Source organism: Trichechus manatus, unplaced genomic scaffold (genome assembly GCF_000243295.1).
Source record: "Trichechus manatus latirostris isolate Lorelei unplaced genomic scaffold, TriManLat1.0 scaffold00085, whole genome shotgun sequence".
NCBI classification, from domain to species: domain Eukaryota; kingdom Metazoa; phylum Chordata; class Mammalia; order Sirenia; family Trichechidae; genus Trichechus; species Trichechus manatus.
In genome coordinates this window covers 8,343,726-8,370,238 of record NW_004444021.1, presented here as the reverse complement: position 1 = coordinate 8,370,238, position 26,513 = coordinate 8,343,726, and the positions used below count along the sequence as shown (strand labels likewise).

At 36.9% G+C, this 26,513-nt stretch overlaps 1 protein-coding gene across 5 annotated transcripts in view; it reads right to left on the bottom strand.

The window, feature by feature from the left end:
- DMTF1 (cyclin D binding myb like transcription factor 1) overlaps positions 1-26,513 on the bottom strand; it is a 52,737-nt gene that overhangs the window by 8,409 nt on the left and 17,815 nt on the right. For all 5 annotated transcript variants that reach the window (XM_004381482.2, XM_023736048.1, XM_023736046.1 and 2 more), the window contains 8 exons: positions 20,337-20,431; positions 15,224-15,338; positions 11,152-11,228; positions 7,156-7,313; positions 5,792-5,824; positions 4,794-4,903; positions 2,436-2,664; positions 1,050-1,201 (listed from right to left, as the gene is read on the bottom strand). In XM_004381482.2, the coding sequence (XP_004381539.1) occupies positions 1,050-1,201; positions 2,436-2,664; positions 4,794-4,903; positions 5,792-5,824; positions 7,156-7,313; positions 11,152-11,228; positions 15,224-15,338; positions 20,337-20,431 (969 nt within the window). The remainder of the gene's footprint in view (positions 1-1,049; positions 1,202-2,435; positions 2,665-4,793; positions 4,904-5,791; positions 5,825-7,155; positions 7,314-11,151; positions 11,229-15,223; positions 15,339-20,336; positions 20,432-26,513) is intronic.

Genomic DNA, 26,513 nt, shown 5'->3' with positions numbered 1-26,513 from the left:
TAAGATGTTATTGTTCTTGCTGAGATTTATAATGCATGGAAAAAATAGACATTGTGAAGAACATGGAAATAAGACATTTTCTATGTCCTAAGCTTCTTGATAAAATTCTTATCATTTAAGAATACTGGCAACTCTAAGTAGCTTAATCAGCTGGCTGTGGGTCTCCTCACAACTCCAGAGATAGCAGATGATCTTTTCCAAATAGTAACATGCAACCACATCAAGTTCCTGCATAGAGAGGCTAACTCTAGACTTTGCCCTAGTCTACTATTCATGATAAGCTGCGCTATTCCTCTCAGTTGATGCTGCGATCTAGGTAGGTTCATGTCACATTAGTATTCATTCACTTTTCTGGTTCTAACATCATATTTATAAATTTATAAACCGAACGTTTTATTTTAAAACACCACATTTTCATTAAGGTAAAGTTCCTTGGTGCTTATTTTCCTTTGGAGTAATGGAACTGAGAGCATTATAATAAAGGGAATGAATTTGATAACCTAAATTAAACAGACTGTGCAACTTAGTTTAGTGCCTAGAAGTGCAAAACAGGTAATGAAGTGAAAGTATGCTATGCCTCACTGTAAGCAAATACAATGTAGAATCTCTGGACTTACAAAACAAGTAAGACTGGGAAGACACACAGTCTTTGTTCTACAAAATAAATCACCACAGAATTTCATTAAATAATAAACCCAGTTATTTTTCCACTCATAAAATGGATTTAAACATAAGTTTTCAAAAAATACACCTTTGTACAGAATAAGAATATGTATGTAAAATTAATTTCCTCTTCACAGTTTATGTGGGGGCATAAGAATGTGTGTAAATGTGTTTATTTCCATCTTAGGTGCTTTGGGAATTACAAATCACATCATCTCTTCTCTAGGGAACAAAAAGACAGTTACCCAAAGAAATAGGACAGAGCTTTAAGGGAAAAATCTACTTTGGTATCTCTTTAGCTGCGGTAAAGAACTTCCAACATCTAACTCCTGAGGAGTAAGTATGCTAAGAGAAGTGAAGGACTTAAAAAGCAGATAATACATTACCAGGGAACGAAACATCCTTATGGTTTGCAATCTGCCTTTTGATGGTCCACCATTTACTTCGAAGCCATTGTGGTGAACGGACACTGCTCCATCCCTCAGCTAGGAGATCCCAGTTTATGTCATTCTCATCAGCTACATCAAGCTCTGCTATCCTACAGGTTACAAAATATGCATCTGTTAGATGTTGATTTATTTCACCATAATAACCCTCCTCTGACTACAAATAATAGCACTGGCTATAAAGGGAACTGGCAGGTTATGCCAACAAGATGCTATTGTTAAGTTGCTTAGGAAAGGATTCCAGGAATGCAGACCTGCTTCCAGAGCTAAGAGTTAATAACACCAGCAACAGCCTTTTAAGATACAATCAATGGGCTGAACTGTAAATGGTTAGAATCAGGTGAAGCACTGTCAAGGAAAGGGAATAGAGCTGAAGGTTAGCATAGGATAAGAAGAGGTTTAATTGTAGAGTGTTCTGCAATGTTTCATAGTGTGGCCTTTACTGAGTCAGTTATTTCCGGGATGTGAGCTTTTCCATTTATAAAATGAACAAAAATATTTACAAATGAACTATTTATAAAGATGACTAGTTGAAACAACCTATGTTAAAAACAAAATTCAAACCAAAATGGTAACAACAATAAAAAAACCCAAAATACATTCCAGCAGCAACCAAAATAACCAATTCAGTAGCACAAGTAAATTTGGGGTTTTAGAAGTCTACCTGTTTTCTAGTTTTAACTGTCATGATGACTTTGATTTTCAGTAGGGAGTAGCCACAATGCCAGCTTCTATTCAGTGTCTTAAATAATTTCTTGCTGGTATTTTTGCCCATCTGAGTCACTGAGCTTTAATGGTTAAATCAACTGATTTGAAAAATAAGCTTGTGGTTATTATCTTAAAGCCATCTTTGGATTTATATGAAATGGAAGTATATGGTTTGGTCTAGTTGGAAAGGGTGGGGTAGCTAGACTGAGCCCCCTTCCTGGCAGTCTTAGCATAGTAGCCATGGATTGAAGGGCTTGGAGACTGAATAACCCTCTTACCCTAAACATGTTCCCCCTAGGCTAGGATTGAGGCACATTGGTGGGACAGTGGAAAAGCTGCACTGCCGCTGCCTGTGCCGTACCTGTTCTGTGGATATAGAGAGGACTTCAGTCTCCACGCCTTCAATCTGGTACTTTGCACGAGCACTAAATCCACTAAAAAGGAACAAACACAAAACAAAAAGAGCTCAATATGAAATACTTAGGATTGTAAACAATGTCTGTCTATGGAAAGGATGTTTTTCAGACATTAGGAATCTAGGGAGATCTAGAGGAAAGTCAATCAAGACATTCACAGCAATTAAGCAGCTTTTGTCGTTAAAAAATTTAAGACACAAACCTGACGATGAGATTGATTTCATCTTCCTTGGTCCACTCAGTACCCCCACTTTGTTTCCAGTTCAGGTAGTTGAGCCATTTAGAACGACACTGCTTTTCTGAGCGGGTACCCACTCGTTCAGCCACAGCTGCCCAAGACACACCTTGTGTGACTATGTCACCTGGCTCAGTGCTTGTCAATTCATGAACCACCTCTGCAAGTCTCTTTTCTTCCTCTTCTGTCCACTTCCCTGAAAGAAGGAAATCATCCAGACTACCAATGCTACCTTCTCCTTTTGCAAATCAAATTCAGCCCTACATTTCTAAGAACTGACAGAAGTATACAGTAGTACCAAGAGTTTATTTTTGAATGACCCTGTGGTGAGAAATGCAATGACAGTTGCATTTCACTAGCCTAGTAAGGCTCTTAGTACAAAAGAAAACATAAAACCCTAATAGAAAGCAATGACTGACTCTTTCAAGCAAAGAAAAATACCCAAAACATAACTGGAAAGAATTATGTACCTTTAAGTTACACAGAGTCCTTTATATATAAACAGCTAAGTGAGAGAAAGCTTTATTGATGGCTTGGAGGACACAGAAACTCATGCATTTTCCTTACACCTAAGACTCCCTGCTCTGCAGAAGTAGAGGGAGTCAAATAGATGTCACTATTTATAGGAATGCATAATAAAGGACAAGGTGGAGTAACACAGGCTCCCACCCATCTTAGGAAACACTAAGTTTATACCTTCTCCTTTCCCTACTATCGCAAGTCTGAGCTACCATGATAAAATACCAGTAAAGCATGAGACTGGTATTCATACATATTTTTATTCCAAGTCTCTCTGAGCCCATAAACCCACTAATAGCAGCAAATGCTCCTCTTTGTCTTTTTCTTAAGGCACTTGAGCAGAAAATCAGAAAGGATTCTCCACGTCTGTTTCCATTGTTATTGATAGCTAAAAACTTCTAAAAAATGTATAAAAGACTATGTGCTTGCTTCAGGGATTTATTCATTCATTCAACAAATATCTGCTGGATGTCTACTACATGCTAGGCACAGTTCTGGATCCTGAGGATTCAAGACTAAGTTCTGCTCGTCTAGTAGAATATGAAAGGAAGGGAAAGCTCTGGGACTGTGCTATTTCATGGTGAGGTACACAAGAGAGAACTCCCAACCAGAATCAGTATGTAGCAACATGGAAAGCAAGCAGGCAGCATTCAAGTGTTAAGGCCAGCTTAATAAATGAAACACGATGGGGGCATTAGATTAGGATGAACCCAGAGGTTGATGTAAGATGCTGTAAGTACAGAACTACTCGTTAGTGTATTTTGGAAGAATGCTGGGCCATTCCCCATCAAGCGGGCCATAGGGGAATGGCCCAGCATTCTTCCAAATTATTGTAACAAGAGGAGTTACATACTCAGAATATCTTACATCAACCTCTGGGTTCATCCTAATCTAAAGCTCCCATTCTATGTCATTTATTAAGCTGACCATGTCACAGAATAGCAGACTTGGGGGGATTTATGTTCTCACCGCTTTGCAGGTAGAAATGATGGTGGAGGGACTAAGCAGGAAATATTCCTGATTCCATGTTAACAGAGTTGGGGGGGTGGGTAGAAGATATATTCCCATAAACCCAAGCTAAACTTGAGAATTATTTTTCTTACTGCAAGACTGAGCATACAGTGTGGATGCTTCATAGAACATCAGGGCTAAAATAGAACTAAGAGATCCTCTGTTTGAACCTCTTAATTTTTCAGAGCAAACTGAGGCCCAGAAAGGGTTAATTGACAGTTACAGATCCTAAATACATTATTGGTCACGAAGGTTATATTTAACAGTATCAACAGTACATTTATGTACATTAGAGTTTCACAGGCATTTGTGGTCTGCCCTAGGGACTGAAATATCAATAATAAAATCTTTTCTATACAAAAATATACTGAGTTTGGAATATGCAAAATACATACAGGCCTTTGGAACACAGCTTCTAAGTTAGGACCTGCCTAGAACTAAAGTTTTTCATAAACATGAATTGAAAAGCTACCATTAAATGAATGGGCCTGAATTAAAATTACTTCCTCTATGTGTGCCTTAAAAATACTTTCCTACTGGAACAGTTCTGAACTGCTATTAAACTGAAACATGCTAGACCTAAACCCTGTTGGAACTGAGATGTTGTGACCCTGTGAATAATGCCATCTTATGCAAAAGCACAATAATGAAAGATTAGTTGGGCCTATTAAGTTTCAAGAAAAAGTAAGACTTGAAAACAAAATAATATTTCTTTCTATAACAGAAAGCAGCTATCTGAATGGGCAGGAGGCTCAAATGCTGATAAGAAAGTACCACCAGGAGCACTCACAGTACCTGTGTTGCAAGTATCCTTCATCAGTCGGCACCGATCTTTGACCGAAGACGCACTTCTTCCTAGCGCCGCCCCTATTGTTGCCCAGTCATTGCCATGCTTTATCCGGAGCCTAAAACAAGAGTCTGCCAATCAGCATTTGGTTCAACTGTTTTCTCCCTTCTAATTTCATCATTTATTCTTCATTCTTCTTCTTCCCATTTGACTGGTTTGGAAGTTGTGGGCAGCAATACTTTGAGAGCCAAAGTTTGAAAGTGTGGCCTTTTTTGGGGTCCACAGTTGTCTGTGGGTGAAAAAAAACAGGCAGCAATTGCCTTTTTCCTGGGTCAGAGAAGAAATAAATAACTTGGATATGTGTTCAAAAAAGACCATATTTCCCCTCAGGTTAATGACACAATCTCCCAGGCAAGCCCCTGATTTTTCCCTTTTGAGCGCGCTAACCAGCTTTTCTTCAGACATCTGAACAAGTTTCACAGGTCCTTATCATAATAAACAAGATCTACCTTCAATTTTTTTCATGATCCACACAATCCATTAAACCATGCTTTATGGACCTAACTCAATGAAGCAGAACTGTATCTCCCGAGATTCAACAGCCTTTACAAGGAGATAAGTCAGCCCAGATATTCAGTGAAACATTTGCTAAGTCACCATTCTAAATGACACCATGTAGCATAGCCCTGGCTCTAGTCCTGGTACATGTTTCCCCAGTTTAGCCTTCAGGCCACCAAAAATGACCACTTAATCTCTTCTGGAACCCATTTTAAAGGTCTGAGGAAGAATATAGTAACTGACAAATAGGAGGAGATTAAACTTATGTATTAGGGATGGCTATTCTGTGCAGGTATGGATCCAATAAGCTCCTTTTATGACAGACAGTCAATTATGCCTAATAAATAGTAGGATTAAATTACACCAGTCCATCAGAAATCTCTTGAAATTTTCAAAGTAAAACTTAAAAAAAAAATATCCAGAATTAATGAAAAAATTTAAAACTTACTCCTTGAGCTTTTCAATTTCTTCAGGTGTATACCTAGAAATTTAGAGAAATTTTCAAAAAGACAAATTAGAATAAGGAATGCTAAAAATTTTAATAAAAATCAATATTTCACTTACAAAGCCAAAAGTCACTCAGCAAATTGATATTTTTAAAGTAGCCAATATAATTTTAAAATGGATTAATAAAAATTAAAAATCAAAGCTTCTATTTAAAAAAAAAAATACAACAGCAAATAGATTTAGTCATTGTAAAGGTAAGCACTATACAATTTTCTCTACGAAAATTCAACATTTAAAACAAATGTATTTGCTTTTGTGCTGCCTAACTCTTCCTTCTTTCAAAATGAGGTTAGGGTACTTTAAAATCATAGGTATCATAACAGAGCTAAAAAGAAAATTTCCTATGGTAAATTCTCTCAAAGCACTGAAAAAATTAAAATTCCCATCACTTTCTTTACCATACTACCATGGGCATCTGACAAACTGTCGCTCTAGCTTACAGACCCTTTCTTCAGTGAGCAAGTACTCAACACAGCCAATGAAACATTCTTTTTAAGAATGCACATTTAATAATTTTGAAAGGCTGCTTCACTTTGTAACCATTTGTGCTGCATGTAAGTCTTATGAAAAGTCAGCAAGTCATTCACGCTCCACTTTGTCCTTCATTCCTCTTTTTCCAATGCTATAAAAACATAATTTAATTCCCTTCAGACTTTAAATGTGCACTCGTTAGCAGGCTGATGAAGCTACAGGAAAAGCAGCACCAGTAACTTGACAATATCTACTCAGCCATACTACTCCAACTAAAATTCGTGAAGAGGAATTAAGAATATTAAGTAACGCCACATAATGCATTGCAAAATCTTAATGATGCCTTTCCATAAATGGTACCTATAATGGAATTTCATGCATTGTTTCCAGAGATGTACTTATTTTCCACTCTGATTTTATTAAGGAAAAAAAAATCACTGATCCAAGAAATGCTTTACTATAAAATGAAAAGGAAATGTTACAATAAACTTAGCAATTTAGCATTCTTTTCACACTTCCTAAATCTTAAGCACTACTATACTTTTTATAATGTTACTTTACGACAAAGCAGACCATGACATCTTAAATAAACTAGGTCTTAAACCTAACCAATATAAGGAAGTTTAGATTCTAAATTCTAAAAGAGGCCTTAGTATACTGAGGTTACACCAGATTCATAACATGGACCTGGAGGATAAGATAAAAATATGAACTCAACAGTAATTCATAGCTGACTCTAAGGCTTTGATCACAACTCTATTAAAAACAATTTGACAGTTCCATAAAAATTTCCCCTAATTCCATGAAAACATGCAGCATTACGAGTTTTCATACTTTCCCACATGGTTTCTGTCATCATACATGCGAAGCACTCTTCTATAAACTGCAAACAAAGGCCGGTTCAGACCCCATGCTATAGTCCTGTAGAAATCTTTTCTTTCGTCTTTTGACATCTCAAAGATGATTTCTGTAGCATCTTTTATTCCACGTGCCTAAATGGATTACATTTCTTTGATTTAGGGATTTCTGATAAAATGCATATGGATATATAGTGTACTTTTAAAGTTCTTTTTTTAAAAAATTATAACATCAATGGCATTAAGAAAAATAATATATTTCTAATTCATTAATAAAAGTCAAATATAAACTTTAAAATGTTGCAAGAGGTAATTACAGTGATACTTAAATGTTCCCCAAAAAACTGTATCAAATTCAATAAATTAACGTTCTGTCCACTCTTTTTAAAATTATAAAAAATTAAAAAATAAACCTAATGAAAGTAAAAGAAAGAAAACCGTAAGAACAAATTAATGGAATCAGTAATCAAATAGAAAGGATATTTGAAGTCAAAAGTTGGTTCTCTGAAAAGATCCATTAAGACTAATAAAAATTAGAAATGAAAAGTGATATGCATAACTAGAGATGCTGCAGAGATTAAATAGTAAAAGAATATTATGAATAATTTTATGGCATTAAATTTGAAAACTTAGATAAAATGAATAAATTCCTAGAAAAAGTCAACTTACCAAAGCTGACTCAGGAAAAGGAGAGAAAATCTAACAGGCACAGACCATTAAGAAAATGTTATCAGTCAATCTTTTTATAGAGAAAACACGAGGTCCAGATGACTTTACAGGTAAGTCCTGCTAAACAGTCCAGAGACATCTAATTCTGACTGTAAACTATTCTAGGAGTAAAGAACAAGTAGGGACACTTTCCCACTCATTGTATCAGGCTAGCATAAGCTCAACAGCAAAACTAGACGAGGGCAGTTTCAGAAAGCAATTTTTAGGCCAAGCTCATTTATTCACATAAATCTGAAAGTCCTAAAAATATTTTAGCACATTAAGCCCAGCAATATATAAAAAAGTTAATAGATTACTGCAAAAAGTGAGCTTATCCCAGGAATACAAATTTGTGTTAATTTCAGAAAAAAGATTAATGTAATTAATCACATAAGTATGTTTACAAAAAAAATTGTAAAATCTCAACAGATGTAGAAAAAGTAGTCGTAAAATTCAACATTCATGCATGATAAGACTCTTAGCAAATCAGGAGAAGAGGAAGAAGCTACCTTAACCTGATAAAAGAAAAATGTATGAAAAGTATAAAGATGGGAAAAGAAGAATCATTTGCAGATGATACAATACAGAAAACTCAAACATCTATGAAAAAATTATTTGATTTAAAAAGGACCATTTAGCAAGGTTGCTGGATACAAAATCAATATATAAAAGTCATCCACATTTCTATATAAAACTCATACAATGTAATTTTAAAGAGTTATCATTTACAATACCATCAAAATTAGAAGAATTAGAAACAAGTCTCAGGCAAGTTATACACGTATTTTATGGAAAAAAGTATAAAATTTTATCAAAAGATAAAAAGAAGAAGCTAACTAAAATGGAGAACTGTATACCATGTTCTTCAATAGAAATATAGTAAAGGTGTTAGTTCTCCCCAAATTCATGTACAGATTCAGTGCAATCTCAATCAAAATCCCAACAGGGATTTTATTCTCTGCAAGTGAATTCTGAATTTATCACAGAAGAGAAAGGGCCAAGAAAAGCCAGGACATTCATGAAGATGATGTGCCCCCCATCAGATACTGGGACTTCTGAAGACACCGCTATGCTGGTCCAGGGTTCAAGGAATAAAACCTGGGAACAAATTATAAAGTCTAGGAACAAATCTGTGGAAGCTGGATTTAGAACAGAATGGATACTGTTGATTGGAAGAAAAAAATTACATTCCATAAATAATGCTGGGACAACTGTTATCCACACAGAAAAAGAAACAATTTAAACCACCTCTCACACCCTACAGGGGGAAAAAATACCAGTGTGAAAGGCAAAATTATAAAACTTTCATTAAGATACTATCTTCACAAAATATAAGAGAATATCCTATGCTCTTAGTGCAAGGGAGAATTTCTTAATTGTGCAAAACATAAAATTAAGAATCTTTGTTTATCAAACAAAACCTAAAGAGAAGAAAAAGACAGGCCACTGAACTGGGAAAAGACGTGTAGCAAGTAACTGCTAAACTGCATACATTAAGAAGGTCCATAAATTTTTAAGAAAAAGACAAAAAGCTCCAAAGAAAAACTGACAAATGACACAAACAGGAATTTCAAACAGAAAATACAAATGGTCAATAAACATATAAAAACATATAATCAGAAATATAAATTAAAACCATAATGAGATATCACTGCACATCCACCAGATTTGTACAAATTAATAGCAAAAAACTAAAAAGAACCAAGATGACTATTAACTATGGAATGGATAACTTGTGGTATATCTGTACAATGAAATACAGCTAAACAAATCAACAGGAGATGGATCTCAAAATCATAATGTTGAGCAAAAGAAGTTACAGAAAAACTCAGAATTAACTAATTTATATAAATTTAAAAAACAGGTGAAATTACATTGGCATACATTTTATACACTCTTTTGAACATATGAAAGTCACTGTATAAAGTTTTAGAATCTTTTCTAAAGTTATTTAGTTTATAAGCAGTTTCAATTCTGCAAATGATCAAACCTAAATATTTACTGAGCACCTTTACGCAAGACAGCTTGTTGCAAGGTGACTTTTTTTTTTTTGGCTTGTGACAGTTACTTCCATTTACCCTTTTACCCAAAATACGGAATATATGATGTTTAAATAACTGAAGCTTTCTAAAGTTTAAAAATGGCTCTAAGACGTTTTTAGAAGAGCACCATATCATAAAAACCATGGTCAAAACTCAAAATCAAACAAATAATCTTTTTCCAAGATCAGTGCATCTTTTGGACATTTCCTATTTTTGCCAATCCTATCATCATTCAACCAATCACTCAAAATAAAAATTCTTGTTATTCCAACTCTTCCTTTTCTTTCTTCCCCAACATCCAGTCACCAGGCTTCCTTACAAACTACTTGCTTATCTGTCCCTTCCCTGCCAATTCTGTTTCCATCACTGTAGTGTAAGTCCTTACCACCTCTCACCTGGTCCACTGAAATGGTCATCTAAAAGGTCTTGAATTCTAGTCATGTTCCTGCCCTTTAATCATAAAGTTGGAAGGATCCTTGGAGATCATCTACTCCAACCCCCTAGACAAGAAACCAGCTTCTTAATTCTCAAGAACAGTATTCTTAACACTTGATAATGCCTTATCTAAACCCATAGCATTTTTACAGTTTTACTTAAAGTATGTGACAATGGATAGAATTCTGAATAAATTTTCAATGGCCACTGAATTTCTGTTTCTCTTAAAACAATGAACTTGATGAGAAGAATCTTTATTCATTAACAAAGAAAGTTTTTAACCCTTCATAGTTTACAAAGCCCAGCTTGGAAAGGGTGCAGTTTAAAATTAAGCTTAAGAATGTGGACTTGGCAGCAGTATATTTGCAATAGTGAGGAACTGGAAACAATGTAAATACCAAACAACAGGAGAACGGTTAAATAAATACTGTACTCCCCGACTACATTTCAAACATGTACTATTTGAATCTGACTCCATTAAAGAGACTGACAGGGCTTTTCAAGTCTATTAAGATTATAGATTCTGAAAGGCTATTAAGGTTTTGTCTAAACTTCAGAGTGGTAAACTAAAGCAATAAAGCTATTTTAGACTGAGAATGCAAAATCTGTTTTAAAATATTACTAAATTATAACCATATAACTTAGAATTATTAAGCTACAACATATTAACCAATGTACCATTGCAAAAGAAAAACTCCCAGTAATAAGTATATACAATATGCTGTTTTGGTATTTTTGCAACTGGCAGTGAACAAATCAGTGAAATACAAAAATATGCCATAAAATACCTTCAAATAGCGTTCAATATTGCTCATCAAAATATCAATTTCTTCCTTGGACCACATCCCCTGCTTCCATTTATGTCCTTTAAGAGAAGACAACGTTATAGAAACTGTTATTCCTTAACAGGAATAAAACACTAAAGATTTGCTTTGTGATTGAATTATCTGTAAGAATAAAACGTAACTAATTTCTCATTCATCTGAAATCTGAAAGCTCCCGAGGTAAACTCACTTTGTAACCTCTGATTTTTAAGTAAAACTACATTTGACCCTACTAAATAAAGATATGGTAATTAAAGGATTAAAAACATATTACTTCCTCTCTTATCCTTTCAACAGTATACCCCAAAAAACCCCTATGCTGTCGAGTTGACTCCGGCTCATAGCGACCCTATAGGACAGAGTAGAACTGCCTCATAGGGTTTCCAAGGAGCGCCTGGTGGATTCGAACTGCTGACCTTTTGTTTAGCAGCTGTAACTCTTAACCACTACACCACCAGGGTTTCCTTCAAAGTACAGCACTGCTAAAAAGAGACTTAAACATTTTCCCCATAAAAAAATAAGTTTTATGGGCAAAGGAAATATACAAAAGAGATTCTAGAGCAAGCTAAACATATCAGACATCAAGTGAATAATATATTCTTAAGAGCATTCTACTGGACAGTAGTTGAAAAGATTCAATGTACTTATGTTTTATTTCCTTACTTCAGAGTGGCATGAATACAAATTCCCACTTTTCTCACAACAGCTTCTACAGCAATCCATTCACACTATACTACTTTAGGCCTCTGTTTATCACAACCAAAGATAGCTGACCCCTGAAAAGTGTCCAAAGGCTTGCCTTCCTGCTCCCATAAGTAGCAACTATATTGTTTTTTATTTGTCGAACTGTGGCGGCTTGCATGTCACTGTGATGCTGGAAGCTATGTCACCAGCATTTCAAAAACCAGCAGGGTCACCCATGGCAGACAGGTTTCAGCAGAGCTTCCAGACTAAGACACACTAGGAAGAAAGATCTGGCAATCTACTTCTGAAAAAACTGGCCAGTGAAAACCTCATGAATAGCTGCAGAATGTTGTCTGATAGCATGCTGGAAGATGAGCCCCTCAGGTTAGAAGGCACTCAAAATACAACTGAGGATGAGCTGCCTCCTCAAAGTAGAGTCAACCTTAATAACCTGGATGGAGTAAAGCTTTCGAGACCTTCATTTGCTGAGGTGGCACAGCTCAAAATGAGAAGAACAGCTACAAACATCTATTAATAATCAGAACATGGAATGTACTAAGTATTAACCTAGGAAAACTGAAAGTCGTTAAAAGTGAGATGGAACACATAAAGATCGATATGCTAGGCATTAGTAAGCGGAAATGGACTGTTATTGGCCATTTTGAATCAGATAATCATATGGTCTACTATGTCGGGAATGAGAAATTGAAGAGGAATGGCGTCATATTCATCATCATCAAAAAAAATTTCAAGATCTATCCTGAAGTACAACACTGCCAGTGATAGGATAACATCCATACGCCTGCAAGAAAGACCAGTCAATACGACTATTATTCAAATTACACACCAACCACTAATGCCAAAGGTGAAGAAAGTCAAGATTTTAACCAACTTCTGCAGTCTGAAATTGATAAAACATGGAATCAAGATGCACTGATAATTACTGGGGACTGGAACACAGAAGTTGCAAACAAGAAGGATCAGTAGTGGGAAAATATGGCCTTGGTGATAGAAACGAAGTCAGAGATCACAGGACAGAATTTTGCAAGATCAGCAACTTATTCATTGCAAATACCATTTTTCAACAACATAAACGGTGACTATACACATGGACCTCACTGGACAGAATACGAAGGAATCCAATCAACTACAACTGTGGAAGGAGATGATGGAGATGCTCAATATCATCAGTCAGAACAACACCAGGCGCTGACCAAGGAACAGACCATCAATTGCTCCTATCCAAATTCAAGCTGAAGCTGAAGAAAATTTAAAAAAGCCCATAAGAGCCAAAGTATGACCTTGAGTATATCCCACTTGAATTTAGAGACCATCTCAGGAACAGAGTTGACACACTGAACACTAATGACTGAAGACCAGACAAGTTGTGGGATGACATCAAGGACATCATGCATGAAGACAGCAAAAGGTCATTAAAAAGACAGAAAAGACCAAAATGGAAATCAGAACAGACTCTAAAACTTGCTCTTGAATGCCGCTAGAGTAGCTAAAGCAAATGGAAAAAATGATCATGTAAAAGAGCTGAAAAGATTTCAAAGCGTGGCTTGAGAAGACAAAGTAAAGTATTATAATGAAATGTGAAAGACCTGGAGTTAGAAAACCAAAAAGGAAGAATACACAGCATTTCTTAAGCTGAAAGAAAATTGAAGAAAAAATTCAAGCCTTGAGTTGCAATACTGAAGGATTCTATGGGCAAAATATTGAACAACACAGGAAGCATTAAAAGATGTAAGGAATACACACGGTCACTGTACCAAAAAGAATTGGCAGATGTTCAACCGTTTCAGGAGGGAGCACATGATCAAGAACTGATGGTACTTAAGGAAGATGTCCAAGCTGTACTGAAGAACTGGAGAAAAACAAGGCTCTAGGAACTGACAGAATACCAGCTGAGATGTTTCAACAAATGGCTGCAATGCAGAAGTGCTCACTCATCTATGCCAAGAAATCTGGAAAACAGTTACCTGGCATACTGACTGGAAGAGATCTGTATTTGTGCTCATTCCAAAGAAAGGTGATGCAACAGAATGCGGAAATTACCGAACGATATCATTAATATCATACACCAGTAAAGTTCTGCTGATCATAGTTCAAAAACGGTTGCACGGTACACTGACAGGTAACTCCCAGAAATTCAGCCGGATTCAGAAGACGACATCACTGCTGATGTCAGATGGATCTAGGCTAAAAGCAGACAATACCAGAAAGATGTTTACCTGTGTTTTATTGACTATGTAAAGGCATTTGACTGTGTGCATTGTAACAAATTATGGATTTAACACTGTGAAGAACGGGAATTCCAGAACACTTAATTGTGTTCATGAGCAACCTGTACACAGAACAAGAGGCAGTTGTTTGACCAGAACAGGGAGATACGAGCGGTTTAAAATCAGGAAAGGTGTGCAACAAACTTGTATCCTTTCACCATACTTATTCAATGTGTATGCTGAGCAAATAATCCAAGAAGCTGGACTACTTGGAGCCAGACTATCTGGACTATGGAGGAAGACTCGTGAACCTGAGATATGCAGATGACACAACTTTGCTTGCTCAAAGCGAAGAGGACTTGAAGCACTTACTGATGAAGATCAAAGGCTACAGCCTTCAGTATGGATTAAGCTTCGACATAAAGAAAACAAAAATCTTCACAATTGACAACTGGATCAATAAGTAACATCACGAAAAACAAAGAAAATACTGAAGTTGTCGTGGATTTCATTTTATTTGGATCCACAGTCAATTCCCATGGAAGAAGCAGTTGAGAAATGAAATGACATACAGCATTTGGCAAATCTGCTGCAAGAGACCTCTTTAAAGTGTTAAAAAGCAAAGATGTCACGTTAAGGACTAAGGTGTGCCTGACCCAAGACATGGTACTTTCGATCGCCTTATATTCATGGGAAAGCTGGACAAATGAAAAAGGAAGACAGAAGAGGAACTGAAACATTTGAATTATGGTGTTAGCAAATAATATTGAATACACCTTGGACTGCCAGAAGAATGAACAAGTCTGTCTCAGAAGAAGTACAGCTTGAATGCTCCTTAGAAGCAAGGATAGCGAGTCTCACGTTATTCTGGACATGTCATCAGGAGGGACTATTTAAAAGTTGACACATTAACCAGACAAAATCTACTTTACAGAAGAAAAACAATAGTTACTGTAAACCAAATGTTGGTTTCATGGTCTCATTCACAGCTAAATTTAATTCAATATAGAAAAGCTCAAAGACTACTCAATCACAAGGATGAGGGTCCAAATCAGAATCCTGACAACTACAAATCCTTTCTATCCGCATTATATTCTCACACTAAAATTCACAGTATACTATACCTTTGTTAGTGAGAGAATCTTTATCTTCTTTAGTTGTAAACCATGCTTGGCTAACTGCTGAAACTTCTTCATTACCCAAGGGAGATATTTCATCTAGTTGCTCATTCTGTAGAATCTTGGAAAGGTAAAAGTATATAATACCAGCTTGACTGAATACTCAAACCTGATTATTTTTTGTTTGTAATGCTAAGCACTGTTAACACTATAATACAGTAATATGGAATTCAATTTTTATAATCAAAATACATTCAACATACAGAGACAAATATTTTATTGCTGTTAATATTATGACAGTATAAAAAAATTATGTGCATAAAAAAATATGATCTTCATTTAAGCAAGTAATTTTGTACTGGTGGCTTCAATTTTACAGAATATTGGCTTAAAAATTTCATTAAGTATTTAAATCAATATAGGAAATCCAAAACCATTTGTATATGTATATGTAAAACAAGCTCACACAATTGTAATCAGTTCCAGGTAAGATAACGGAAATGCTAGGGTTCAGTGTTATGACTGGCTAATATCCTCAAAGGTAGTTTGCTGTCTAAATTATGTATAGTCATCTGTAATGTAATCCCTTGGTAAACTAAAAGAAGTAACAGGCTAAACCAGAAGACATTACTGTGTAGAAAATCACGGTCCGCTTATTGTTTACTGGATTTGTTTTCGCCTGCCCTCTGGAGTTGATTCCTAGTCTTATGAAGGTATCTTCCTCTAAAAGAACTTCATGATACTTATGTTACTGTTGCAGCTAAAAATAGTCTTTATTGACATAAAATTCACATGCCAAAAAATTCACCCTTTCAAAGTACAATTTAGTGGTTTTTAGTATAGTCACATTTGTGCGAACATCAGCTGGTATATAATATTTTCAGTTACGGACATACCTCATCTAATAAATTGTATAGGAACAAAACTTCTTTTAATGAAGTTAGTCTTAGCCTAAAGAGAGCTACAGTAAGAAAAAAAGACATGGCAACAGTGCTACTATCTCAGGTATGAGCCTGGATAAGGGAACAGCCGTATGCCTACTGACCATTCACCCCAGTCCAGCCTCAGACTGGATAAACTACTAAGTTGTATTACTGGCTGGAGGTAAGTCCTAAGAAAGACTGGACTACTTCTTGAATAAGCAGAAATCGAAACTGGAATTGAAACCCATCTCACTTTTGACAGCCAAAGCACAATGAGAAGAACCATATTTTTATTGTCATCTATTTTTATATCTGTGGTAATACAGTTGGTATCTCAAATACAAGTTTTTTTTAAATCCATGAGTAAAAAGCTAGAAATCACTGCCAACAAGTCTGAAAAGTTTTATAACCTTACATTTATATTTTTTAGACTTTTTTTAAGGTCAAGAAGCCTTTAGAAACCTGAGAATTGAGACACTAGATGATGTCTATGACTCCTTATATTCTGAAGATCACAATTCGTTAAGATTTGAAGTCCTAAGAGATCTACTTGAAAATCATTTGAGTTTTGAGCTATTATAAATCAGTAAAGGGTAACAGACAGCTATTGAAAACCTTGATACATACTGTTATGGATTGAACGGGGTCCTCCAAAAATATGTGTTGTAAATCCTAACCTCTGTGTCTGTGGTTATAATCCCACCTGAGAATGGGTTGTCTTTGTTATGTTAATGAGGCAGTATAGCGTATCTTATATTAACCTCTTTTCAGATATAAAAGAGCAGACTGAGCAAGCAAGCACAAATGGAGGGGAAGATACAGGACACTTGATCACCAAGGAACCTAGGAATAGAAGCTGAAAAGAGATGAAGACCTTCTTCCAGAGCGGACAGAGAGAGAAAGCCTTCCCCTAGAGCAGGTGCACTGAATTCAGGCTTCTAACTTCCTAAACTTTGAGATAATAAATTTCTGTTTGTTAAAGCCACCCACCTGTGGTATTTCTGTTACAGCAGTATTAGATAACTGAGACACATACAATACCCACTTTTAAGAACTGTGATGTAGAAAATGTTCTCCTTAGATGATCTGCTCTAAAATGAATCAGTTGATTAAGAGAATTAAATTGCAATTTCTAAAGTGAATCTAAATATAGCAAAGTCCACTCTACGAATCTTAGAAATGAGTCTGTCATGCTGATTAACTGCTATCTTTGGGCAAACAATGCCTTATGACTCAAATTTTCCTGATGGAGAGTTATCATGATTGCTTAAGTCACAGAAAATGAAACATGTAAATAATCATCAAATGAAATATTCAATGCTGTCAATAAAAGATGTGTTTAATGAGTATAGCAGATTTAGGTACCTTAGAGTACCTATTTATACTTAGAATAGAAATATTAATTAAGGTTTACAATATTTTACCCTCATCATTAACTCCTGTCTTAGTTATTTAGTGCTGCTATAGCAGAAATACCACAACTGGATGGCTTTAATGAACAGAAATTTAGTCTCTCACAGTTCAGGAGAGTAGAAGTCTGAATTCAGTGTACCACCTCTAGGGGAAGCCTTTCTCTCTCTCAGCTCTGGGGGAAGGCCCTTGTTTCCTTTCAACATCTCTGGGACCTACATTCCTTCTTTCTTGATGGTAATGAGGTCCTTCCCTCTCTGCTTTCATCTCTTATAGGGCAGTGACTCAAGATACATCCCACCCTAATCTTGCCTCTTTAACATAACAAACATAACCTAATCCTTATTAACATGACCTAATCTTGTCTCATTAACTAAGGAACAGCTCACTCTCAAATGGGACCATAACCACAGGCACAGAGGCTAGGATTTACATCACAAAATGGAGGATAATCAGATCACAAAATGGAGGACAACTACCACAATACTGGGAATCATGGTCTACCCAAACTGACACATTTTTGGAGGACACAATTCAATCCACGACAACTCCTGTTATGGACTGAATTGTGTCCCCCACAAAAACAAGTTTGAACTTGGCCATGATTCCAAGTACTGTGTGGTTGCCTACCATTTTGTGATCTAATCTGATTATCCTATGTGTTGTAAATCCTAACCTCTATGATGTTAATGAGGCAGGATTCAATCTACAGGATTAGGTTATATCTTGAGTCAATCTCTTTTGAGATACAAAAGAGAGAACTGAGCAGAGAGGAGAAGGACCTCATTACCAACAAACAAGAAGAGCCAGGAGCAGAGTGAGTCCTTTGGATCCAGGGTCCCTGTGCTGAGAAGCTCCTAGATCAGGGGAAAACAGATGAGAAGGACCTTCCCCCAGAACCAACAGAGAGAAAAAGCCTTCCCCTGGAGCTGGCACCCTAAATTCGGACATATAGCCTCCTAAATTTTGAGAGAATAAACTTCTGCTTGGTAAAGCCGTCCACCTGTGGTATTTGTTACAGCAGCACTAAACAACTAAGACAACTCTTTTGCTCATTAATCTCTTACAGTTACTTACACCTTATTTAGTATGCTGTTGTTTTTTAAATTAAATCTTTGACAGCTGGTTGCAGGGTTTCATGTCTATAATATACACAGGTTTAGAAACCTAAAGACAAATATTCAACCCACAATAAACCTACTGCAACCATAAAGGACTGTACATACTAGGAAATTCTTTTAGGTTCAAATTATTTTTTAAGCTAGTGTCCATCACTGGAAAAAGATGATACATTAACCATTAAATTCTATTAAACAGCTGTAACTGGTATGACATTCAAGGACACAGCAGGAAACAGGCTATTTCTGAACTTTCAACTGAGCTAACTTTCATTCACAACCTAATTTTTATTTTATTAAACAAACATCAGAAATATTAGAAGTTTTTCATTCACTTAAATGGTGGTAATAAACCAAGGGGCTAAATAATAAATAATTCTAACTCATTAACTCTTTGGCAATAACTAAAATAACCCTGTAATTTGTCTTGTAATAAGAACATCATCACTGCTCAATCTTACAAAAATGAGGTTGTAAACCAAATCACACAAATGTATACAGTTTATTTTTACTGTGCTGAAAACTAAAAAGCAGAAGTGAGACTACATAGTCTTTGAATCTAGAATAATTTTGACAAACCCCATTTTGAAAGAAGGATATGTTCTATTGCTTCAGGGGGCCTGGAAAATTAATTCCTTTCCAAATCACCTACTGGAATCCAAGTGGGAGATGATGAGATCTTCAGCCCAGCCCAAAGCTTTCTGAGCCACATCAGAGACTCACTCCTCTGGTTACCCTGTGATTCTGGAATCCCTCTGAAGCTCCTTATTGCAAAATGTCTCCACAGTGCATACACCTGAGATGTCCCTAGTCTTTGATATCATATATCAGCTTGTAACTATTATACTTTATAACCGAAGGGTCACTGTGATTTTTCATGAAATAAATAAATAATGGTACAATGTCTCTATTGTCTACTATTTTATTAAACGAAGAGATGAAGCAAAAAGGACAAGCTACTGAAAAATAAAGACGTAACAGTCAAACATAAATTTATAAATAGAACAGATTTAAGCTTCACGTTATTTAAGAGAGCAAAAATTCTGATTACTTTTGGCAGAAGTAACTTAGCTACTGTTTGAGACAATTATATAAGGTTACATAACAGGAAAACAGCAAGCCCTGACTACTAACCAACTTCTTAACATGCAGTAAAAATGTATCCAGTCATACAAGCACCAAAAGAAACAGTACTACCATAACTACAACTGTTATAATTTAAAATCTATTTGAAATGACTAGCTTTCATTCCTATAAGAACACAGAATGTGTGTAGTAGCCTTTCTGAATCAGTTGCTATAGACTATAACCGTCTGGTAAAATTTACCTTAAGAAGCTTTATCTTCCAACCAATATCATGTATTACTATTACTGGTAAGATAAAACTTAAAGTTACCTAACAGCTCAAGTGAGATCACTACATGTAGACAAGGAACATATGCATCATCTCTTGTTTAACACTACACGGATTGGCTTTTTTAAAAAAAAAATCTACCACTACAGTTCTGACACTGCTATGTATGTGGGTACTAGAAACCTGAACCAAGTAATAAGTCTTACCTTAATTTTTTGTTTTTTTATGTCAGAGGAAACATGTTCTCATCATTATCACCTAATCTTTGTGTGAAAGATTAACCATCCTGTGCTCAATGAAAAGACTTACTATACCTGGATCTGTGTCACAGTTCCTTCAGTAATCTCATCATCTGCCACCTCTGTGGTTGCAGTCATGGTCACCTCAAAGCTCTGATCATTCTCTGAAACTTCAAGAAAAGAAAAAATTCATCTCCAGAATAATGGTAGGTTCTAACTAATCTAAAAACATCTACTGAAAAAAGCGATCATTTCTTAGCACACTCCTTGCCAATACATTCCCACATGTATATTCATTTGTTAAACATATTTATTGTGTACGTATTACATACTAGGCAAGACTTCGGGTACTGGGGATACAGCAGTGAGGAAAAAAAACACAAAACAAAAAGCCTCACTTCATGGAGCTTGTATTCTTTCTAGTGGGGAAGACACAAAATGAACAAGATATGCTATACGGTGATAAGTACTAAGGAGAAAAAATAAAACAGGTAAGGGAATGTGTTGAGAGTAGTGGAGGTTGTATGAAATTTTAGATAGGAGGCCAAGAAAAGTGACCAAGACTTGGAACATAGTGAGGAAGGAACCCAGCCATGCAGGTATCTTGGGGGAAAGCATTTCAAGAAAAATGAAAGCCAAATGCAAAGACTCTGAGATGGGGGGCATGTCTGGCATATTCGTGGAAATGGCAAGGAGGCCAGTATGGCTAGAGCAGACAGAACAAGAACACCAAAGAGATTGTGTGAGGCCTTATAGACCACTGTAAAGACTCTGGCTTTTACTCAGAGAGGGGAAGCCACTGTAAGATTCTGAGTAGAGGACTGATATAATCTGATTTTTAATTTAACAGGACCACTCTGACAGCCAAAGGGAAAACAGACTGAAGAGGGACAAGTGCTGGAGTGGGATCAATTAGGAGGCTAATGCAGTACTCCAGACAAGAGATGGTGACTTGGACTAGGGTGAAGGTTAAGTCAGGGTGGTGAGAAGTAGTTCACATCCTATATATATTCTAGTGATAGAGTAATTGAAGAGTTAAATTTTTTTTTTAATTTGAGCTACTAGAAGGGTGGACGTGCCATTAATGAAATGGGGAAGATTGTTGAAGAAACAAGTTTATGAATTTATAAAGTTTCAGAAGCTCAGTTTTAAACACATTAGCTTGAGATACCTACTGTGGTGAAATGAGTTCCTTTTTGTGGCCCTTTTCCTTGGCTCTCTGGAAAAACCGCTTGAGAGTTTTTTCCCCTAAACCCCAAGGAGTTACCTTTGCCCTAGTTTCCTACCCTAGAAGGTTTGTTACTTTTGTCCAGGTTGACTGACATTTCCTGGGTAAGCTGTGAACAACTTGTGGTTTGATACTTTTTGGCTGGTTCTGGTCTGTAGCTTGCCCTGTGATTGGTACGAACCTTGCAGCGATTGGTCAATAAACTATGTAAATGAGGTGACTACAGCTACTACGCAAATGAAGTGTCTGTGACCTACCAAAAAGGGATTGCTGTTTGTGACTCCCCCACTATGAGGGGCCATGCCTTGAAATTGACAAGGAGATGTGTATATATGCAGTCAGACCCACGTGAGTTTTTCAGACAGTAAGAAGCAGAAAAAGCAGCAAGAGAGAAGGAAGAGGAGAGAAGAAAGAGGAGAGAAGAAGCAGAGAGAGGAGGCAAGGAATCTCCTAATAGAGCTGTAACACGGGTCAAGAGTTGTAACACCGAAGACAGTAAGAGGCCCAGAAGGGATCCAGCAGCAGAGATGGTGGCAACAAGCCTAGAAGGGGCTCTTTGGCAGAGTCAATACTGACAGATTGCAGGGCCAAGAGAAGCCTGTCCTGGGGAGCCAAGAGGAGGGCTGAATGGCCAAGAAAAGCTGACAGCACTGTCTTGCACTGAAAAAGGGAGACTTTACCTACATGCTTCACAATCCTGACTTGTAGCCTGTTACTTCCTTAATAACTCACGTAACAGTAAGCAGAGTTCATGAGTTCTGTGTGACCACTGCAATGGATTATCAAACCCAGAAGAGGTGGACAAAGTGCTGTGCGGAGAGACGGCTGATGTCAGAACTGCTAAAAATGATTGGAGAGTGGAGGTATATCTGACCTCCACCACATACAGATCAAACTTGTTAGAAAGGTTCTGACACTATTACTACTATTCGAATTTTATACCTACTAAACATCTAGAGAAGCCTGGGCTGGAATAAATCTGAGAATCATCATATAGAGATAGTATTTAAAACCATGAATTGAGCTCAACTGAATAAAAGCAGGAAAAAACAGTCTAAGGACTGAGGTCTAGGGCACTTCACATTTAGATGTTGAAGAGATGAAGACAAGTTGGTAAGAGGCTGACAAAGAATGGAAAAAAAAAAAGGCAGGAAGAAAACCAGAGGAATTTGTTTCCTGGAATCCAAGTTGGGAAAAAAAAATTTTCAGGGAGGAGTGATAAACATTGTCATAAGTCTTGGATAATAATACCCACCCTAGAGCATGCTTTCTCAAGGATAAATATCCCCTTACTGACTGATCAAGTAATACAAAAACTAAAAAATGACTATTGGGTTTAGCAACAAGAAAGTCTCTAAAGACCTGGGAAGAACAGTTTTGGTGAAGTGACAGGAGTAAAAGCCTGACTGGGTGGGTTTAAGAAAGAATGGGGAGAAGAAGAAATGAAAACAAGTACAGGCAATTCTTTCAAAGTATTCTGCTCTAAAAGGAAGGAGAGAAATTGGATGAGATAGTGGGCTAAAGTGACTTTTCATTCAAAAAAAGAAATAACAGGACGTTTGTAATACTGATAGGAATAGATCCAGCAGAGAATGAAAAAACGATGATTCATAAGAGGGGGAAAAATCTGCTGGAGCAATTAATTGAACAGAAAAAGGGGATGGGATTTAGTTAACAGAAGGGCTGCCCTTAGCTATGAGAAACACAGATGCAGGTGGATGGGTATTTATGGGGAGAACCTGCAGAAATTATATTCTGGTTACTTTGATTTTCCCAGTAAAGTAGGAAGCAAGGTTAGCAGTTCAGAATAAGAATGGTGGAGGAAATAGAAATACCAGACGATCCGGCAATCCCACTCCTAGGAATATATCCTAGAGAAATAAGAATCATCACTCGAATAGACATATGCACACCCATGTTCATGGCAGCACTGTTCACAATATGAAAAACATGGAAACAACCTAGATGCCCATCAACCGATGAATGGATAAACAAACTATGGTACATACACACAACAGAATACTATGCAATACTAAAGAACAACGAATCTGTGAAGCATCTCACAACGTGGATGAAACTGGAGGACATTATGCTGAGTGAAATAAGTCAATCACAAAAGGACAAATATTGTATGAGACCTCTATTGTAAAAACTCATGAAAAAGCTTCCACACAAAAAGTAACAATCTTTGTTGGTTACCAGGGATGGGAGGGGTGGGGGGGGAAATACTAAATAGGCAATAAATAAATGGTATCTTTGGTGAAGGGTGAGAGTACACAATACTGGGAAAACCAGCACAACTTGTACAAGGAAAGGTCATGGAAGTTCCATAGACACATCCAAACTCCCTCAGGGACTGAACTGCTGGGCAAAGGGCTGTGGGGACCATGGTCTCAGGGAACATCTAGCTCAACTGGCATAACACAGTTTATAAAGACAATGTTCTATATTCTACCTTGGTGAGTAGCGTCTGGGGTCTTAAAAGTCTGTGAGCAGCCATCTAAGATACTCCACTGGTCTCACCCCTTCGGGAGCAAGGGAGAATGAAGAGAACAGGACACAAGGAAAAGATTAGTCCAAAGGACTAATGGACCACAGCTACCAAGGTCTCCACCAGACTGAGTCCAGTACAGCTGGATGGTGCCTGGCTACCACCACTGACTGCTCTGACTGGGATCACAACAGAGGGTTCTAGACAGAGCTGGAGAAGGATGTAGAACAAAATTCTAACACACACATACAAAAGACCAGATTTACCGGCCTAAAAGAGACTGGAGAAACCCTGAGAGTATGGCCCCCCAGACACGCTTTTAGCTCAGTGGTGAAGTCACTCCCGAGGTTCACCATTCAGCCAGGGAATGGACAGCCCCATAAAACAAAACGGGACTAATGAGGCACAGCAGTCCAGGGACAAGGACTAGAAGGCAGAAAGGGACAGGAAAGCTGATGATAGGGAACCCAACGTTGAGTAAGGATAGTGTTGATGTGCAGTGGGGTTGTTAACCACTGTCATAGTGCAACATGTGTACTAACTGTTAAATGAGAAACTATTTTGTTCTGTAAACCTTCATCTAAAGTGAGAATAGCAGCACAACTGGAAAAGCAGAGTCGATGTCACTGAACTGTGCATGTAGAAATTTTTGAAATGGTGTATCTTTGACTATGTATATTTTCACCCCTCCCCCAGAAAAAAAAGGTCAAAAAGGGAGAGGGTTGACATGTCGTTGTTAACCAATGTCATAAAACAATACGTGTACTGTTTAATGAGAAACTATTTGTTCTGTAAACCTTCAACTGAAGCACAATTAAAAAAAAAAAAAAAGAATGGTAGAGGAGATTTTGAAGGTTTCAAGAGCATTTCAAATTGTCATCCTGGAGTGGGAGAAAAAGCACTAGAAAAGTATGGTGTGACGGAGGGCGGTATTATAAACCCACTTGAACTCACCCACTGCTGTCAAGTCCATTCCAACTTACAGCAACCCTATAGGACAGAGTAGAACTGCCCCACAGGGTTTCCAAGGCTATAAATCTTTACAGAAGCAGACTGCCACATCTTTCTCCCTGGAGAGGCTGGTGGGTTCAAACTGCCAACCTTTCGGTTAGCAGGCTGGCACTTAACCACTGTGCCACCAGGGCTCCTTTATTTCAGTTTAATGGCCATGAATTTAAAATGAGACCAGTCAGTTTGCTTGTCTTATTTTTCTCCAATGCCTTTTAGTTAGCTGTACTAGTATACACATAGATAGACATAACCAGGGCTGTAGTTTCATGAAAGAACAATGAGATTAGAAAAGGAAAAAAAAAAAACTGAGGGTAAATGCAAGACTATGATAACAGTGATTAACCATGAAGCAAACTGGTTAAGGAAGGGAAAAAAGATATAAGGGGAAAAAGAACAATGGAAAAGACGGTTTAAGATCAATGGACTATGTACGTCACAGTGGGGCAAAGGGTCGCAGAACTAAAGAGTACTAGAGGAATTAAGTTGGAATGATAGGAAGTAGTGGTAGAAAAACAGCAAGTATAAAATAGATCACAAATGACTTCAATAACAGGTAATGGCCAAGAGTGGTGATGGGAGTACTAAATGAGTAGTATGGTGAACAAAATGAATAAAAGTTTAAGGTATCAGAAGATTATATAAATGAATACTGTAATCACCAAGAATAATAACTATGAATAGGGGATGGAATAAAAGTGACGACAGATGACTGCAAAAAGAAGGGGTCAGTAAGTGATCTAGACTGATTATTATGAGTTAAGGGTGGGTGCTGAGAGAACTTTTAAGGCCCGCACAGATAAATTATATCAATTTTATAATATGTAAGAATATGTAAGGAAAAAACTCCTAATACTGAATTTAAAGTTAAATCTTACATAACCAACATTCACCTCCATGAAGTTCAATAAATAACAGCTTATTCATTCAATCAGAGTAAGTAAATCAGTCCCAGATGATGATGGCAAATGTAGACTTCAGGCTTTTACACGAGTTTTTTTTTCCCTCCTTAATGCAGAAATGTTTCTAACTGCATTTTATCAATACACTTTTTACAAAGCCAGGGAATGTGTAAATACTTCAAGCCCACCTTTTATAGAGCCTCACTGCTAAACATTAGGCTCTAGAATGTGCTCCATACATCACGATGCTATGCCCCAACATCAAACAGCTCATGTGCTATCCATGTCATCTTACCCAGTGAAGTAAACGAGGAAAATGAAGCATTTAGTCCAACCCCATAAAACAGAACAAAATACCTAGTTTGAATCTACGATCATGACAAAGGTACTACTCTATTTTAACTAAATAAATTAGTCATAATTTACAGCGAAACAATCACTCAAAAATTCCAGCTTATGGGCGGAGGGCTGTGGGGACCATGGTCTCAGGGAACATCTAGCTCAACTGGCATAACACAGTTTATAAAGACAATGTTCTACATTCTACCTCGGTGAGTAGCATCTGGAGTCTTAAAAGCCTGTGAGCAGCCATCTAAGATACTCCACTGGTCTCACCCCTTCGG